Source organism: Tigriopus californicus, chromosome 8 (genome assembly GCF_007210705.1).
Source record: "Tigriopus californicus strain San Diego chromosome 8, Tcal_SD_v2.1, whole genome shotgun sequence".
Lineage (NCBI taxonomy): Eukaryota > Metazoa > Arthropoda > Copepoda > Harpacticoida > Harpacticidae > Tigriopus > Tigriopus californicus.
The window spans coordinates 7,817,741-7,837,113 of record NC_081447.1 but is presented as its reverse complement, the minus strand read 5'-3'; the positions used below and the strand labels follow the sequence as shown (position 1 = coordinate 7,837,113).

The 19,373-nt window shown below is 40.6% G+C and overlaps 3 protein-coding genes across 15 annotated transcripts in view; 2 read left to right on the top strand and 1 right to left on the bottom strand.

Annotated features, from left to right (window-relative positions):
- The window catches only part of LOC131885269 (uncharacterized), a 1,839-nt gene extending 555 nt beyond the window's left edge, over positions 1–1,284 (bottom strand). Inside the window, exons 1-2 of one of the 2 annotated variants that reach the window (XM_059233277.1) lie at positions 857–1,284; positions 407–721 (exon numbers count right to left, since the gene is read on the bottom strand). In XM_059233277.1, the coding sequence (XP_059089260.1) occupies positions 407–721; positions 857–1,184 (643 nt within the window). In that variant the 5' untranslated portion in view covers positions 1,185–1,284. Of the gene's footprint in view, positions 1–406; positions 770–856 lie in introns of both variants that reach the window. The other variant, XM_059233278.1, reaches the window with a different exon arrangement.
- The window catches only part of LOC131885264 (broad-complex core protein isoforms 1/2/3/4/5-like), a 53,713-nt gene that overhangs the window by 24,743 nt on the left and 9,597 nt on the right, over positions 1–19,373 (top strand). Inside the window, exons 2-3 of one of the 12 annotated variants that reach the window (XM_059233272.1) lie at positions 12,085–12,140; positions 15,097–15,114. The exons of 2 other annotated variants lie outside the window; for them this stretch is intronic. In XM_059233272.1, coding sequence (XP_059089255.1) covers positions 12,085–12,140; positions 15,097–15,099 — 59 coding nt within the window. In that variant the 3' untranslated portion in view covers positions 15,100–15,114. Of the gene's footprint in view, positions 1–4,423; positions 4,963–4,988; positions 5,594–6,531; positions 7,164–8,298; positions 8,592–12,084; positions 12,490–13,643; positions 13,963–15,096; positions 15,375–15,758; positions 16,052–19,373 lie in introns of those variants that run through there. 9 more of the 12 variants (XM_059233271.1, XM_059233262.1, XM_059233256.1 and 6 more) reach the window with 9 other exon arrangements.
- Positions 18,684–19,373, top strand: part of LOC131885267 (5'-AMP-activated protein kinase subunit beta-1-like) — a 16,401-nt gene continuing 15,711 nt past the window's right edge. Inside the window, exon 1 of the mRNA XM_059233276.1 lies at positions 18,684–18,778. Within this exon, the coding sequence (XP_059089259.1) occupies positions 18,699–18,778 (80 nt within the window). The 5' untranslated portion in view covers positions 18,684–18,698. The remainder of the gene's footprint in view (positions 18,779–19,373) is intronic.

The window sequence follows — 19,373 nt, the reverse complement described above, 5'->3', positions numbered from 1 at the left end:
ATAATTTGTTCAAAAGTGGCCCAATTTCGACTCATTGCATTCAATCATCGAGACGGGTTTCTTCAAGACGTAATCCAGCATGAATGGCTTACTGGGGACAATTTCGGAAACAATAGTTCCGATGTAGTTCGTACTGGTCAATTGAAAGAACGAGAAGGTGAAATATTTTGAGGGTGACGAAACAAGTAACCCAAGTTATTCAGCAATCAATGGAAAACACTGTAGCTGCGTCACGGGGTTTTCTTTTACTCTTAGTTTGCGTCTTACTTGCTGGTTCCATGTGAAAGAACGAGAAGGTGAAATATTTTGAGGGTGACGAAGCAAGTAACCCAAGTTATTGAGCAATCAATGGAAAACACTGTAGCTGCGTCACGGGGTTTTCTTTTACTCTTAGTTTGCGTCTTACTTGCTGGTTCCATGTGAATGGTTCTGATCGTCGTCGTTATTGGTTGGCCTTTGAGCATGGTCTGCAGGTTGTGTCCTTCCAAAGCGTTCACGGTGTCTTGCAGCTCAAGGTGTGGTCTGGCTTGGTATTGGTTATTTTGAGATCGAAAATTCCTGTTGTACTCTCTTCGAGCACAAGGTGGATCATACGGGGCGGGCGTTGTAATTCGATTCGGACAAGGAGGCGGCGTAGGAGGTGGGGCTAGGAGAGATTGGCATGGAGCTTTTGTCGTAGTCGTAGTTGTCGTCGTTGGAGGTGGTGGCATGGGCGTGGTGGCTATAAGAGGTTGAGCTTCACATTAGGGTGGAGAAAATCCTTTTTATCCTAGAATTAGGCAACACAGTTTCTAACTCAAATCTTGTAAATAAATTGAGCTGAACCTAGGGTTTTTAATCTATGCTCAACACGAACCTTGAAAGTAACTTTTGTCATTGCCATGCGGCCTTTCACTTCCTGGTTGGACAAATGCGGTTCCCAAATGGGAGGATTGATATTGTTGGTGTATGGGGCATCTCCTTGGGGTAGGGCCATGGGATCGCCTCGAAGATCGGTCCTCATGAGGGCGATGATTCGTCTTTGATCTTCCAAAAGAGCCAGACGAGCCTCTTCGCCATCCAACGCCAATCCATTCTTGATATAGAATTGCTCCAGATGAGCGAAGGTTGGCTGACGCTCTTGGGCATATATATCCCAAGCAAAAAACGGAAAAAACTAAAGAGAACAAATGTAAGCCTTTCATGATCACTTTCTTATGCAAGTCCGTCAATGCAGTGATTATGACCAGGGTTGAAGGCCAACTGACTTCATGGGCAGTGAGAATGGAACTGAATATGTGTTTCGTTGCAAGATTTCCCGTATCTACGCTTTGTTTGGCTAACTTGAAGTTTGACCTTGTCCTTGAGACGCGAAAAAATGGTTCCAGTCTTAAGAAAAAATGTGACAAGCAGGAATGTTGTTCTCGGAGCGAACAGTTTTCATTCAGTGCTAGTTGACGATGATCGTAAAATTGAAAAAAATGGCGCGAAACATAGGCACTTGTTTTTTTGTTCCCTGTTGTTTTTTACTAGCAGACTTGCTTCTACGTACACGCTTTTCTTTGACCTCACGTCTTCAATCCCATATCAAGTACTACACAGATAATACGTAGAAACATGAAACAATCAGGGGTCGAACTACGATTCTTTTGAATTGGCACAACAGTTGAAGCAGAGCCGTTTGACTATCCTGGTCTCACTGTTGAATGGCTGATTCCTCGGGGCACTCCAAGCGATCATATAGCACCTTGGAGTCCCACCTTTAACCCCCTGGTGTGGTTCAACCCTCCGTTTGTACCCTTAGGGTGCATTGATTGTGCCCGAGGCCAAGTGAGTGGCGTTTCGTTGTCGCCTGAGGGTCAACGATTTCGTCACGGTCAGGAGATCAAAGGGTTGCGTTTGTTTGCTCAGATGGTATCCGACAAAAGAAAGGTGTGAAAGGGGGAGGAGTTGCGACGAGTTAATTGGCACCCTCTGGGTTCGTTTCCTGCCCAATCTACGAGGGGTGCAATGAGGCGAGGCGGTTGCTCACTTGACAGACAATTAGAAATGACCAAAGGGCAAGATCGTTCGATGTGATAATGAACTCACTGGACGCTACGAACCACCGTGATATCAGTCTGTCTGTTTGCCCCAAAGCCATCCAGGTAAAAGCACGGTTTTACTATCTACCGGGTTGGTCAATCATTTGTGACACAACCCACCAAAAGCTGATATTTATTTCCATGATTCGTTACAAAAGTAGATGCGGTTTTTAGATCAATCATTCTTGCTTGATGTTGCTTGATTTAGAATATATTAATCATGCTAGATACAATAATGTTTCGTGTGATTTCTGTATGAAACATTCATTACCTCAAAAGAGTCATCTAGTGTGACCAATTTGTGGGCTTGAATACTGATTCTAGAGCTCATTAAAAGGCTTGGAAACTCGTAGTTCGTCGAAGTGGGAACGATGCAATGCGTTCGAACCTACACGTACCTTGAGCGCATGAAAATGGGATATGTGCTTTCTTTTGATGACCACCAAGCCCATGACAATCGGTTGGTTGTCAATCATTGGCTAACCCAATTAGTGGTGAAGTCCCAAAGTGGAAACTTTGAGCGGAGATACTCCAAGTATCCAGTCAACACTAAGCTCAGTTTGCCAATATTTCGAGTCGCCACCAAAATAGGAACGTGAACTCTGATGATGGAGCCCGTCATGGAGATCAGGAACTCAGCGAGGGTTGTGGGCTTGAACATGAATAAAAAGGCCAACGGAATAGCTGCCAAGAAGACCACCAGATGAGTTCTCAAAGCATTCAAGGCTCGTTCCTCATCTGATGCGCTTAAAGATCAAAACTGTATGAAATTAGGGCATAACCAAGTTCAAGAAGATGGTTGGTGATCGTACTTGGCCAATTGTTGAACTTGAACCGACGATGATCCGGTGGACATTTGATCTGAGGAATCATGGATGATTGGATTCTCGCCCACATAAATTCCACCGAAATTATTCTGCTCATTCCCCACAATGGGCGGGCTGATGACTTGAATTTCATTTAATTGCAAGAACCGATATATCTTGACGTACAAGACCGTATTAACCACCTCTGGCAAGCTAATTAGGCCGATCACTATCAAATGATGAAGAAATGCTGTCATCGGAGAAAAGTCCGTGACCAAAGTTTGGGGCCAACCTGAAAGTATTTTGAGCGAGCTCCAACATTCGTTCCACTTCAAACAGGAAGTTGTAAATACATTTTGTACCTAATGACAAGAGGGCTAGCATGTTTCCCACGGACAACAAAGTCAAGTAGAATAGAACTCCGATCCACATCGATGTTTTCGCTAGAACGCGAACTCGGTCCAAATCAACCTCGGCCAAGTTGTCTCTTTTGACAATCATCAGGAATCTTACAATGGAAAGTGTCATCCATCCAATTTCATAGATCACAAAGAAGAACGTCGTGGTAAGCATATTGAATCGATGCCATAGCACATAAAGGTTCAAAGGCCACATGATGATCAAGGCACCCAAATTGAGAAGACTTAAGATGGCCGAAACCAAGGCAATCTGATAGAGAATCGCATACACCGGATGTGACACTTCAATGCACTTGTACAGGAGATGCGTGTACAACACGGACAGGATGAAGGAAAGCGTGTCCCAAACACTGGAAAACGCTCTCAAAGGACCTGCTAAACTAGTGGGTGGGTCGTAGGATCGATTCATCAGTTCGAGATGGTTCACAAATTTTCCCCATCCAGAGAGCGACGACGCATCATTATTGCTCCACTCACTCGTGTTCATTCTCTAGTTTGGGGATTAGAACTACTGAATAGTTGCGGTTCGTGATGCCTTAATAAGGAAAATTTAACCAGCCAAGTGGAACCAACCATTTATCTCGAAAGGTTTATTACCCCGAAGTGGAGAAAGCTGGTTGGTTTGATGGATGGAGAAAACGGGAGAGAAAGAGCGAGGAATCTCCTAGGAAGCTTGGGGAGTTTGCTTTGCTTTTGGAACTGTGGATCTCTTGGCAGTCACGTAGTTACTACCAACTCCTCGTTCCACACTCCACTTTTCTTTAATAGCTTAGCCACTTATCTAAGCTGTACGTACAAGGTGGTTAAATCAGGTTGACCAGGGAGCTTTGAGAATGAAACCATCTGAATTGTTTTCTGTGCCAGAAGATAAGAGGAACATATCCTATTGGTACCTTAAGGCGACTTTTAAGTAGTAAAGAAACCTTTTTGAGAGGGACTGGCAAAGTGTTGGAAAACCATTATTTCAAGGTGATCAAACGTACCACAAAATTGGCTGTTGATGGCCAGATGCGTTGTTCCGAAGCCATGACTGACTGAAATGTGCTTTTAAGACTTTGGTTCTTGCACACTAAGGCCTCTGTGAGATTCCCGTTGGTCCCGGAATATTGATATGGCTGATTTCTGTTCATTGCAGCGAGTGGAAACGCAATGGTAGCACGAATGGGTGACAATGGCAACTTCTTGTGCGTAGCGTGCGGTTACAATACGAAGCGGAAAAGTCATGTTACCCGACACGTGATTAGTATGCATACGGATATTCGTTTCCCGTGCCAATTATGCTCAAATTCTTACACCCAGGATGCTAATAGACGGCTACACCTGAGAAAAGTCCACGGAATCACCTTGTCGCAAGTTATCGAGTGATGAAGGAGGAGAAAATTCGTGAATGCTCTTTGAAAAAGTCGTGTCATCCATCCCTTAGCGGCCCACGCATTCCCTTCAGTGTCCTGGAGCCTTTTGTATGCTTGACCATCGATTGTCGATTATCGTTTCAATCTTACCCAACCTGGATTATACATGAAAACATAGTTGATATCCTTCATTTTGATAAAATAATATGGTCCAAGGGCGATATTTTGAATATTGTGACGATGGAAAAAGAGCTTCAAGTCAAGACGCGAAGTCCAAGAATGAGTTGTTCCGGCCAATCGTATCTCAGATTACTCCAGAGTAACGGCGGCCATTTCTTTTTGTTACAGTCCAGGCCTTGATGGTCACTGTTCCCGGGACCAGCAAACCTATGTGCAAAATCTGCGGCTTCACCTCGAAATTAAAGACTACAATTAAGCGTCATGTGATTGCCAAGCACACCGATATTCGTTACCCTTGCCAGCTTTGCCCTAAGAGAATGTCCCGTGAAGGGACACGGGTAATTCATTACAAGCAAGTGCACGGAGTGATACTCTCGATCCCTCAGATTCGAAAAATGATGAAGGAAGAGAACATTTCCAACTCTTGCCCGACCAATTGATTTAGGCTGAAAAAAGCTCACCAACTTGAAAGACAGTCCATAACATGGATATTGTGATGTTCGTAAAAATTCAATCCATAAAATTTTGGTTAAACTTATTATACCCATTTGGATCCAAATACACGAGGGCCCTCCTGAGTCTTTGTATTTCCTCGAGAAGTACATTTCCCTCCTTGGATTCTCTCGTTTATGTGTGCCATGTGCCAAATGGACCCGTTGCTATTGAAAATCTCTGCCCTTTTACCATATTATCGGAAAAGAAAATGAAGTGTCATGACCTGATTACATCAAATCTGCATATATTTAGAAATAAAACTACTACGGTTGTTCGGATCTTGTTTCTGTGGTGAAATCATCTCCTCTACCCAGTCTTATCTTACTGAAATGTGCCATGATTCATTTAATGAAAAGGTTGTAAAAGAAATTATGTGGTCTATGAGTTATAGGTGCATGGACAAAAACCTGGTTCACTCAATGTCTAGATAGGCTGAAAGAGGTCAGGGACTGAAAACTGAAAAATTTCATAATTATGTTGATTATTGTGTTAGCAAATCCAGATTATGAAAACGAACTTCAGGTGATGCATTTATTTTGATCCGACAACAGTTAAGATCAGCCTTATTACATTTTTTGTACATTGTTTTTATATTTTATAAATTACATTACATATTGATGGCTTTCCTCGAAGTATTTGCAAATATTTTTATTGTAAAAAAAACTGACTGAAGATCATTTTTCAACTCATTTGAAAAGCTCTCGATCAAAGGATTTGCTTGTTTAAATCCGTGGATTTGTAGACCGTTATTGAAGGCTCGGAATGCAGTTCCGTATTCTTGTTGAGCTGTTCGGTGTTCGAAACAACGCTATCAAATGTGCAAAACGACCTATTGATGCACTCTCCTTCACAAAGAGATCCCGGGAGGAAACTTGGTACTGTGATTAGCACGGTTTCCTAGTTTGAGAGAGGTCCCGGTTCGACTCGCCCCCTGACCTTGCTCAAGGAAACTATTCAACGCTAACCACTCGCACAGAAGCAGAACCAATTCTTATGCGGACTTTGACATTGCCTATCAGAAAGAAAAATAAATGGTGATTCTCGGCTTTGCTGGCCGGGCGAGGCTCCATCATCCATCCGACCATGATAAAATCTATAAAAACGCATATCAGCACCAACTTATCAGGAAAGAGAAGCCTTTATCGACATTTGTACATAGTATACATATCCCTTGTGGTAAATCGATAGTAACGAAAGGCATTTCTTTTCCTTACAGTGCAAGCCATGATGGTCGCCATTCCGGGGACAAATAGCGTTATGTGCAAACTCTGCGGCTTCACCTCTAAATTAAAGAGCACAACTAAACGGCATGTGATTGCCAATCACACGAATATTCGTTACCCATGCCAGATCTGTCCCAAAAGTATGACTCAAGAAGGACAAAGAGTAATCCATTACAAACGAGCGCATGGGGTCACCCTGACAGCCTCTCAAATTCGAGAGATGGTGCGAGATGAGACTTTAGTTCAAAATTCGCCCAGAAATTAAATGCTTTTTGGCCTTGGAAACTTCGATTGCTTCTTGGAAGAGCCATCGAAGCGCCAGAGACGGTGCGAAGGATCGCTCCTGTTCCTCATTCACGGGAAAGGCGAAAATGTTGTTGTGCTTTCTTCCCTAACTCAGCAACAGAATCAAGTAGCTTCAATTGCCTTGGTTTTTATTATTTGTACTTTCCCGTTTAACAACTTTCTGATAGTCCGTACAACAACAGATAAGACACATTATTTATCTTGCGATGCTAATACTCATAGGATGTATCAAAGCTGAGCTTGAATGTGTGATGTTGCTTCGAAACAACAATTGTGTGAATAAATTGTGCTTGAAGTAGAAATACATCTCATACATTGACATCTACAATGCGATTTACTTGAGAATATTCGTGTCTATGGAGGTTTGAATTATGAATTTATCTACCTAGACGACCCATGTACCGTAAGGATGGTAGCTCAAAAAACCGGGTGTCCTGATTAAAGGAGTACGATTGAGTGTGCTATTTATAGCAACCTGAGGTTCGATGTTTTTTTTGGTTTGTTTGGTTTTTCACGAGCTTTTCTAACCATTTCAGGGAATGCAATCCCCAGTACTATTAAAATGAAAGGTTATAATTCGTCTATTTACTGCCTTTCAATCTTTATATAATATTTCGTCTGACAACGAATTTGAGGTGGCAGACGGAGCTTATCCTTGAATGTAGGGTTGATCTGGAATGCAATCTAAAAATTTGTCCAAGTCTGACTTGAAAGATGCTACAGGATCAACAAGGCTTACGTATTCCCTACGAATAGTAGAGTGAAGCAAATTAAACAATGAAGGAGCCCGAGAAAGGAGCGAAGTGGGCTTCATTGTTCAAACTAGCCTGGATTCTTGAGGACTTGAAGGTGCTCTCAAAATGCACATTAAGCCTCGACGGTCATTAGAATTGACCCTAAATCCTGGGTTGGAGCAAATGCTTTTGAAGACGTACAGTATCAGATACCTTTCATACCTTCTTTGAACAATACACAGTCCCAACTTGTTTAATCTCTCCAAATATGAGAGGTCTCTCAATCTTGTGATGTTCCTAGTGAAACATCTTTGGACTTGTTCGACCTTTTGCAAACCTGTTGTGAACTCATTGGAGTCCAAATGGGTGAAGCTTATTCAAGATGTGGTTGAACAATCGACTTGTACAGATTTAGCATCGTGATGTTATCTCTGTTTCATTTTGAAAGACACCTTTGTTTGGCTACATATTGAATTTGTCTTTCTTTTTTGCATACTAAATTATCTATCAACAAAATTGTTTTGGAGAATCGGCATAATAAGGCACGCGGAGTTTATTCATGGTGTTAGTTGATGATATAAAAACAACAACTTGTTCTAAGAGGGGAAGACCCTTCATTACCATGCAGTAAGAGCCAAGGGGTCAGCTTACTTAGCTTTGCTTTGGAATTGAATCAAGGCATGAGCAGTGAAGTGACGGTAGATTTTCTGTTTCTTGCAGTGAATCAAATGGATTTTGTTCGCAAGATCCCAGGAACGTCCAGTTACGCTTGTAGGATTTGTGGCTACAATACCCAAAGAAAACCAGACGTGATGAGGCACGCTATTGCCATTCACTCAAAAATTCGATTTCCATGCCAGTACTGTCGCAAGATCTGCACCCAAGAAGCCCAGCGAGTGACTCATTACAAGAAATGCCATGGCATTAGCCTCACCGCTTGTCAAATCAGACAAATGATTGAAGAAGATCACGATATATTAGTTATGCAGGCCAATTGAATTAGCACTTATGTTCATTTTGGTTGAGGTCAGAAAAACATTTGGCTCAAGTCTTTTTCTGTTTCATTTCTTACAACCAATATTACGAAAAGGGTTGAACGCGTCCCGGGGACGTCGACGAGTGTATGCCAATTATGTGGCTACTCATCCCCTTGGCATTCTAATGTGATCGAACACGTCCTTGCTAAACATTCAAGCATTCGCTTTCCTTGCCAATATTGTGACAAAATCTGTACGCAAGAAGGAACTCGAGTGTCTCATTATAAAAGAATTTAAGGCCTAGATCTGAATGCAGCTCAAATCAGAGCCATGATTCAACCAAGAGTGACAAGAACTCACAACTGAAGATTACTTTTCGATTGAGAAATGAGTCGTGTTCTCTTTGCTTGCATGACCATGACAATGTTTCAAGTCTTTTCATTTTCTTGCATAATCAAAAACAGATTTGATGGTTCCTGGCCAACGTAAGCGCGCGTAAAATATCTGTCATGCAAAATGTAAACGTTATCTCACAAGTGAAGTGTGAAAACTAAACATGAACAATTTTGCACGCTTTATTTATTTTTCTGTTGTGGATTACAAATTATGTAGTGCTTTGCAAGACTTCAAAATCAAACCAATAAGTAGATTGCCCGTTTGTCTCAATGAGCGTTCAGAAGCATGATATCTTGATAGAATAAGAAACAAACCCTGTTCTCAAAGAAACCTTAGCGACGTAGTTCACTAGATCCTAAGGAAAAATTCTTAGAACGGTGTTTGCGAATTCGGTTGTACACCTCAGAGAATAGAAAAGATTTGCAAGGGACTCACTCTTCATAGGAAAAAAAATATTGAACAAAACTTGTCAAGAATGTTTTGGAAATGTGGATTCTTGACGTTCCTCTTTTCCGATGGTGAACTATAGTCTCGAGGTCAAGTATTTCTCAAACATTGTGCGAGATAAGTTATGAGATAATGATTTATATGTATGCATATCAAATGAGCGACAATCAAACGAATGTGCCAGCTTTTCACTTTCGGTCAAATGCTTCACTCCCTAATATGACAAAGGATAAGATGTGATGGCACTTTTTGAATAAACTAAGATGGGTTAATATGAATGGTCACTAATGTAAAATAGATATAAGAAATGAAGAAAATTAATGGCTAACACTTTTCATACACATGAAAGAAATAAAGAGAAAAGCAGACATGGCAAAAGCAAGCGAAAAAGGGTGAGGATAGATGCGTGATTATTTCCAGACCCTTAATATTTTCTAAAAGCAAAAGGAATTGGTTACAGTTCTTGTTATTCGGACATTTAGGCAAGCGCCTGGTACCAGCAAACAAACTTGCCTGCCAATGCCAGTGATGCAAAATTGGCGTTTCGAACTGGTTTTAACGAAGCTGACCGTTCCTCATATAGTAATGTGAAAGAAGGGCCAGTCTCTCAAAAACGTGTTTGAAGCCCCAAACTTGCATCGCTGACACTGGTACCAGCAAACAAAGGAACCTGCCAGAGCTTGCCTAAATGTCCCCATATTGGCCAAAATGAGTAGTACATTTGAAAAGCATTCCTTGTCACAAATGCCGTTACTCTTTACAGCTACGCTTCCTCGAATCTAAGTGGCCAATTTTTCAAGAATTGCCTCATTACAGCAACATTTCAACATAACCGGCAAATGAAATGGAGATTTCTTGCTGAAGCATGCTAATCTCGTTAAGTAAAAGGCAACCCGTCGGCCAAATATTGGCAAAAAGAAAAATGCTTTCGAACAACTGCAGAAAACTGTGCCTTTCAGTAGAATCCATGAAGATTCACTTTGCCTGCGCAGGGTGGGCAATTTACATCTGCCGCCACTTTGAAGCTCCATAACTCGTGATTGGTTTGTCAAGGGTTAAAATGGTAACTTTAGGGAAGTGGCGACTTCAACTCAATTCTACTTGACAGAATCATAGAAAGAACATGTACTCCCAATTTGAAGCCACGCTGAAAAGTGAAATTTCGAGATTTCTGACGTTATAAATATACCCCCCCAGGATAATCAGGAGCATTAGAAAAGCTTTGGTTGACTTTAATTACGACTATGAGGCTGTGGGCAACCAAAAATTTATAAAAGGTTTCACAAAACCAATGGTCTAGCCAATTTGGTTGATAACGATCCAAGAATACCTGTCAGGGTCGTTTCTCGGAAATTTGAAGACCCCTTGTGGACCATTTGGCTCACTGTTAGATGATTTTACAAATCATTTCTTCAAGATGGGAAAAGACGATGGGAAAAGGCCAAGTGTTAGTCCAAAAAATGAAGGACATGGGCCCTTCTGAAGAACTGTGCAAAATTGTTAAACAAGCTCAAGAACCTAGTTCAACCAAACATGAAATGGTTCTTTTCCCATGAGAAACGCTTCTGCCAAGATCAAGTCTTGAACACACGGTGCTTAAAATTAGGTAACCTTCAATAATGCTCTCAAGACTTTTACAGACCTTTCCTATTCATAGTACAGTTTAACAGAATATCCATTTCGTATTGCTAGTCCACAATTTCAGGGAAGATTGACCATAAAAGCTTTTAGTTGCCTTCAGTTTATCAAAGAGAAACGGAAAAATCAAGGCCACTTGGAGATGGAAATCAGGAACGAGTAGCGAGTATTTTTAGTGTTTTTTTTAGTCGTAACAATCACACAATTTGAGATATAATGGGACTTAAGCTCCTTTTGAGTTAATGGAATGTTAATTGCCACGTTAATGTCCATACTTAGACATTTGTGATGACAATTGTAACTTGCATCCTTCATGTTCAAAGTATGCGGTCGGAGGGATCTCGATCTTGTCTTTTGAGGGATTTGAGATAAGATAAACGAGCTTGTCCGCCAATAATGCGTAGGGATGCCTCCTTAACGATAACAAAAGGTCTGAGCCCACTTTTGTACAGCGAAGAAGTGAATTAAAGATTTAAAAAATATCGTATCATTCTGCATAAGTTGAATCTCTTTTTTATCTAAGACTCACTCTTTCGCCTTAAAGAACTGGAATCAGGTTCCCAACTAGTAATGGGGAAATGGACTTTGAAAGCATTTCTGCCATTTTTGCCACTTTTCTCTCATGGAATTTTGCCATTTTCAGCCACTATTTTTCTCTCAATTGGCCGAAAAAGGCTTCAGATGATGAGTCATCAACACAAAACGGAAAACTTTTCTAAAGTAGAAGAAATCTAACTGAAGTGTTTTAGATTGCCATTACATCAGATCTACCGATTTCTTAGAACCGTGCTTGATAGCCTTGAACAAACTTGGACGCTAAATAATCTAAATTCAATTACTTATCAATGGCTTGTACTTGTCCTTATCCTTAACGTATCTTTCCTCGGATTTATATCCAACTATATATAACATCATGATCCGACCATTAGATAATCATTGATCAGATTGAGCACTCCCTACCAGCAAATGAAAAATTTTCTTACTTGGGTTCAGCCCTAACCCAGTGGATGAGAGGCATGAATTACATTGGAGTTTATGTTACTTGCAGTGAATCCATTGGATTTTGTTCGTCAAATTCCGGGAACGTCCAATTACGCTTGCAAGGTTTGTGGCTACAATTCTTCCAGAAAAGGGGACGTGACGAAGCACGCTATGGCCAAACACGCAAACATTCGGTTCCCATGTCAATACTGTAGCAAAATCTGCCCAAACGAGGGCTCGCGAGTGACACATTACAAGAAAGTGCATAAGCTTGACGTGACAGCAGCTCAAATCAGGGAAATGGTTGAGCTTGAAAACAGAGATCATTGACAAATGTTCTTGTAACATTTTCTTTCCATGGGTACCAAACCCTATTTCAGGGCCCTGACTTTCATCAGGTCTGTGCCAGTGTTCATACTTTTCTTGATAATGATCTAGGACCACCTATACGTTCAAGGGTGTCTGGAGCAACTAATTTGCACTTAGCACTTTTTAGTTTTGTGTGTATCAATGCTTTGATTGAATCCATACTATGACGTTTTTTTTCAATAAAAATGGGAAAATGAATTGCCTTTTATCTTACTACTTTGTCAAATATTATTACCCTTTCATTATTTTTTGGTTATCTTTCACAACCAATATAGGCAAATTTTAGAACAACTAGAACTTTCATTCTGTAAGATTGATGCTTTATGACACTCCAACCTCAAAGTTTCCATTAGATGTTTTCCGTTTGATTTTCTTCTATTTGCAATGAATCCCTTGGATTTTGCTCGCTAAATCCAAGTGAACTTCCAAGTACGCTTGTAATGTTTGTGGTTACAATATCCAATAAAGGTGGGAACATAGAGGAAGCAAAACCTAGAAACTGAGATGCGACCTAGCCAGGCAAACTAGTTTTCAGAGCGAATGAATATCAGCTGACCGGCTGTTAGGGTATAGTTTGTGATTGTAGAGGCGCTGTTTTCAATAGGCAGGAATTGCACTGTCCACTATTTACCCATTCAGCTGCAGTAAAAAATCACAACAAACTCGATTTTTACCCTTCTATGTTACTTCCTCTATGCCGGAAGTAACAAGGCATGCTCTTGTGAAACATTCACGCATTAGATTCCCATGTCAATATTGCACCAAAATTGGCACTTGGGTTTCTCATAACAAAAGAGAGGATTAGTTTAAAGTGACAAAAGAAACTAGGGAAATGATTTTGTTGAAGAGACCAATCAGGGAAAGTGATAGAGCTAGAATTTTCAAACAGAATGCCACTTCTCATTTCTGTCATCTGAAAAATGAACTTGGACATTGTTTGAGTTTGACTGCAAATCAAACAGTGATATTTAAAACTTCAGAAACAATGCCAGGAGCTATTTTTGCTAGCAAATAGGCAGGGCAGATGCAATGTGATATAAGGGTTTTAAAATTGCAAAATCCACACGACATATACTAAAAGAAATGAATGTGCAATTCCCAATGAAAATGGAACTTGAGTTTTTTACGTGGACTTATAGACGCCTAGATATTTTGGATACACATAAAAAAAAATGCAATAGGACAAACAATGGTTGAGCAATATATTAAGAAAAGAAAAAACAGCGTAATTGATGTTCGATTTTCTGTTACTTGCAGTGAATCCATTGGATTTTGTTCGTCAAATTCCGGGAACGTCCAATTATGCGTGCAAGATTTGTGGCTATAATTCTTCAAGAAGAGCGGACGTCACGAAGCACGCTATTGCCAAACACACAAACATTCGGTTCCCTTGTCAATATTGTTCCAAAATCTGCACTGAAGAGGGCTCGCGAGTTTCTCACTATAAGAAAGTACATAAGCTTGACGTGACAGCAGCTCAAATCAGGAAAATGTTGGAAATTGACGAGATCGATTGTTGAATGAAGTTATAGGCTATTCAGCTCTCTTGACACCTGGAATGAACAGAAACATAAAACATTTGATGATTTATTTCTTTAGTAGTCTCTTTGCATCTCCAAATAGAAAAACGGGATAGCCTTTCCCTATTTTGACACTTGCATTGCAATCATTTGTAATAGAGGAATTAGGCTCTTATCTCCTTGTTAACTTGGTAAGTCTACCTTTTCTATACGTGTTACCACAGAGCGGTAATGAATAACTCCACCTCGCCAGTTCATGAGAATGCCTTGGTTTTCTTTTTCAATGCTTTTCAACGTAGGATTCCTTTTCATTAGAAGGAGGGTAGAGGCCTCCTTGGACAGAGGTAGCGCCTCTTCTGCCTTGCCTAGGTAGGTGCGAGCTAACAAAAGTGAAAAGAAGAATATGTTGGATGAGCAATCTGAAACAGTAACTAAATCCCAACTCTTTTTATATTCTCTAACACTTATGATAGCCGAAAAAGTAATTTAACTCAACGTGATGAAAATCTCAAATTATTACAGAGCAACTTATTTGCAATGACAATTGCAATGAGGTGAGCGCCAATATACACATATACAGATTTATTCAGGGGTATGACAGATTAAGTTCAGATCAAAGCAACCCGCAATCCAATAGGGGCCAATTTTGTCCGAAAATTAGCTACTAAAGTTCGGAGAATCAATACTACGAGACTGAAGCAAAATGAAATAGAGAATTGGTGATAAAATTGGTGATACATGTTTCATTTTAATTGCTTTCCTTTCTATAAAGGGCTTTTCTGATAATGGGCATAAGCGGGACTGAATTCTACTTTCCATTTTGATACCCCTGGTTTTATTCCAGGGCTAGCCAAGCAAGTGTGTTGAATTTGTTATGAAATTCTACTCATTCTCATCAGTAGCTGCCATTTGACCAAACTCTGATCCTCATTGAATACTACATCGTACTCTGCATTAATGAGTATTAGGGAACCCTATCCTTTTTAGGTGACCTAACAAAAAGATGGGTTACACTTTACAGCATTGAAACTGAATTTGCATTTTTTCGTCGATAAGTTATTATTTTGGTAGTCAGACAACTTGATGCCAGGCAAACCAAACTATAGCAATGATCATGATTACTGAATACCAGACAAAGCATTTGCTGAAAACGGTTGGATAAATGACGTTGGATTTTATGTTCCTTGCAGTGAATCCGTTGGATTTTGCACGTCCTATCCCAGGGACGTCAAATTACGCTTGCAGGATTTGTGGCTACAATACTCAAAGAAGAAAGGACGTCACGAGGCATGCTATGGCCAAACACACAAACATTCGGTTCCCGTGTCAATATTGTAGCAAAATCTGCCCGAATGAGGGCTCGCGAGTTACACATTACAAGAAAGTGCATAAACTTGACGTAACAGCGGCTCAGATCAGGGCCATGATTGAGATTGACAAGATCGATTGTTAAATTTATGGGCTATTTAGCCTCCTTGATACTTGGAATGAACGAAAACTTGGAAATTTGATGAATGATTTATTTCTTTACATATCTTTTTTACATCTCCAAATAGAAAGATAGTCTGAATATCAAATGCCATTTGGTCAAACTCCGATCTCTATTGAATTCTACATCCTACTCAACATTAACGAATATTAGGCACTCAGTTTTAGACGACCTAACAAGGATACAGTCTACACTTAACGGCTTCGAAACTGAATTTACATTTTCTGTCTTTGAGCCATTACTTTGGTAGTAAGCAAAGAATTGTTTTCATGAACCAAACCAAATCAATGATTACTGAATACTCAAAAACGCGCTCTCTGAGAATAGCAGGATAAATGACATTGGATTTTATGTTCCTTGCAGTGAATCCATTGGATTTTGCTCGTCTAATCCCAGGGACGTCAAATTACGCTTGCAGGATTTGTGGCTACAATGCCCAAAGAAGAAAGGACGTCACGAAGCATGCCATTGCCAAACACACAAACATTCGGTTCCCATGTCAATATTGTGACAAAACCTGGACTGCTGAGAGCACGCGTGTCATTCATTACAAAAAAGTGCACAAGCTGGAAGTGACAGCGCCCCAAATTCGAGAAATGATTGAACTGGAAAGAAATAACTATTGATCCCTCGCGATTATGAATCCTTTCAGCTATTAGACTATTGCTTGACAAAAATATAATTCATTTCAATTTCGTTGTCACAAAAGGGATCAATTTCAGTTACATTGTGGTAGACCGAACTAAAATGTGTACTGTCTCTGTTACGGGCCATTTGCCTGTTGTCGGTTTCATAAGTGCCTTTACTATGAAAACGGTGTAAAACGAGGTTTTCAGAGTTATACATCTATTACTTAATACAGGGTAGTAGGATGTCCGCGTGTCAGAATGAAAAATTGTACGAACTATTTCTAAACGCGTAACGGAGAATTACTCAAACGTTTTGGGATTCCAAAGCAATGCAAGATCACAAATTCACACCAATTTCAACTGAATTTCACAAACTCTCAAAAACAATTGTAGAGTGAATAGGTCACTTTCCTCCCTGGCATATTTTATTGCCATTTATCTACAAAACTAAGCTATCAAGACAAACAGTAATAATTCCGGACTTTGGATTTTTGTCAACACAAGCAGGTTCAAAATACGAACAAAAAACCTGTAGGAATATTTAAAGCCTCAACCCATTTTCAACATGAGTTGGATGGACTTCTGAACAATTCATAAAAAAAAAAAAAAAAAAAAGAAATTGCTCCCTCTGTTGTTCTTTGGCACAATGTTTCTTGTTCGTAATTTCGATTATTTTGACCGTTTCTCACAGTCAAAGAAATTCCCTAGATATGTGCACCATTGATACGCCTCTTTGGTCAACGAATGTTGACGATAATGTTGTATTTTAGATTTCTAGTTGATTGTCTTCTTTTCTAAATAAATATTGATTTCTTCATCTTTGCTCCTGTCGATAAGTCTGAATCCATGACGTTTTATGGGTTCTCGCCAATGGACTCATCTATTTTTTCAATGGACTCATCTATTTGTTAATGTCCTCCATATTCAAAATGTCCTCACATGTACTCCAACATGGTTTTAGAGTCATTTCTCTGATTGACTGCCAAAAAAAACCCTCAGAGATGAATAGTTGCAAACGTTTCAGTTTTTTAACATGGCTTGTATTGACAGATAGCAGAAGCTGAAGTTTATAACTTTTGTCTACACAAATCCGAGATTCGGATGAATTTCATTATAAAGGTTTAGAGTTTAACAATGTCTTGAAAACCGCGTGATTTTGAGCCGCTTTGGAACCGGCAAAAACTTGTAGGATTCTCTGCAGATCTAGATGCATTTACTATCAAATACCAAAGAGGAGAGCCCCTAAATCTTCCCTGGTATTTATTGCGATTCTTAGCAATTCAAACTTTGACAGGAGAATTCAGTGAAGTTGGACTAGAAAACCCAAACAAGCCTCTCATGGGCCAGCGCCCATCAAACAGACAGACTGGCAAGAATAGTAAATGAGAACTTGACTTAAAAGCCACCACGCCAAAAGATCGAATTGGATTACGCTTAACCATTTGTTTGCCACTCATGCCCAGATATTTCATTCCTATTGCCGTCAGAGAAGAGCAAATCTGTATAAATATATTTTATTGTATGAAAGGGCAGATATTTCGTTAAGCTATGAATAGATTCATTTATTTCAAGTTCATTTATGATTTTTTCTGTTTCTTCCTGTTCTTTGATCAAGTCAACGTCAGACTCTCCTCATTTGACAAACCATGTTTTGGCTTTGTTAGAAATGCTGCGGTATGCTTTTAGTCAAAGACTTCGAGGTTAGGCCGGCGGTTGCATTTCGTGGTGGTCAGATATTTGCCAGCGATTTATGATCCCTTAAGATGTCACTTTGGATCATGGGCGCATACTTGTACCCGTGACGTCAGTCAGGACTCAGGACTCAAGAGAGGCGAGAAAAAAAAGACCTGCATTGCCTCGTCTTGCCTCGTCTGCCTCGTCTGCCTGTGTTTAAGCGTACTACACACGTACGGACGTATGAACGTAAGTACGTAAATACAGAGGAATACTCGTAGCAGGATTCAGGGCTAACAAACTCGACCTCTGAAGTTGCTCCAGAGGACACATGTTCATGTCTAGCTCATACGACTCATACGACGTACCGAATCCAATCAACAGCTGAGCTCGGAGGATTTTGCGTTGCTTTCCCAATGCACTGAGGTTGCTTCCCATGCAAACGAAGGACGACTTGAGGCCGTTATGGCCGAGAGCAGATCCACATCGAATGAACGACCAAACGACCAAACGAGCAAGGAACGAAGGAACGGAGGAACAAGACCGATTGAAGCAAGAGAGCAGCCCGAGAGTGCATCACAAAGTGAACACGGAGGCCTGAGAGGAGAAGAGGGGGAGGAGGAGGAAGGAGAGAAGAAAGAACAAGCACACTGTGCAGTTCCCAGCAAGTGAGCCACCACCGACAGAGTGCGTGTGTCTACGGCTAGGCATGGTGATGGAGTTTTCAAGTTTTCCAGAATGGCTGCTCTCCTTCTAGTGCTCTGCGGCAAGTGACAATGAGCTATGGTCGTGATTGAATCTGGCCATGGTTAACGGGCGATTTCCCCCCTTCGGAGTGTTGACAGTTATTAGTTGATTGAAAATGGGCAACAATTTCTCGTCGGCAATCGGCACATTGCACCTGGCGGTATTGGTAGTGGAGGTGGTGGTTGCAGTAGCGGTGGCGCTGGTACTGGTGGTGGTGGAGGTGGAAAAAAAAATATTGGCGTTTTCAGAGGCAATGATTTCAAAAAGTTTTGATTCCATCGGAGAGGAAGCCAAAGAGGAGGAGACGGAGCCTCTTTCCATGAATAGAACCAAGTAAGCTATCCAACCAAAAGATGTGTTGACTTTGGACAAATCGAAGATACGAATCAGATTTCATCGCGTTAACTGTTCACTTGTGGGGTCAATGATTGTTAGCTGATGAAACAAAACCATGGGGGGTTCAAAATTTCCATGTTTACTTGGGCCCAATTCAAGTTCATTTCATTTGGGGACTATCCAAATTGAAAGATCAAGCTGAAATGGTGTTTCATTAGCTTCAAAATGAACTAAATTGGTGGCGGAGGGGTCGGGTCGTCTCGTCGACGACGGAAGTGCTTCATGGAAAAAGCGAATGATTACTTGCTTGTTTACGTAACTTCAGACGGTCGCAATGCTACCCACTTACTTATTCACCTAAAATGCGCATGCATATGCAACTGCACTGACATCAAGGCAATTCATGCAGAACCGCTGGGATTGAAATCAATCCGAACAATAACGAAACATATCACTTCTTGCATCACCGAACAAGATTTGACAAAAAAAATACTTATGTAGTTGGTCTCTTGAAGGCTATACAGGTTTCATGTAGAAATTTCAAAGGTTCTACTAATTAGCAAGATAATTAGTTTTATTTTCAAATACGGGT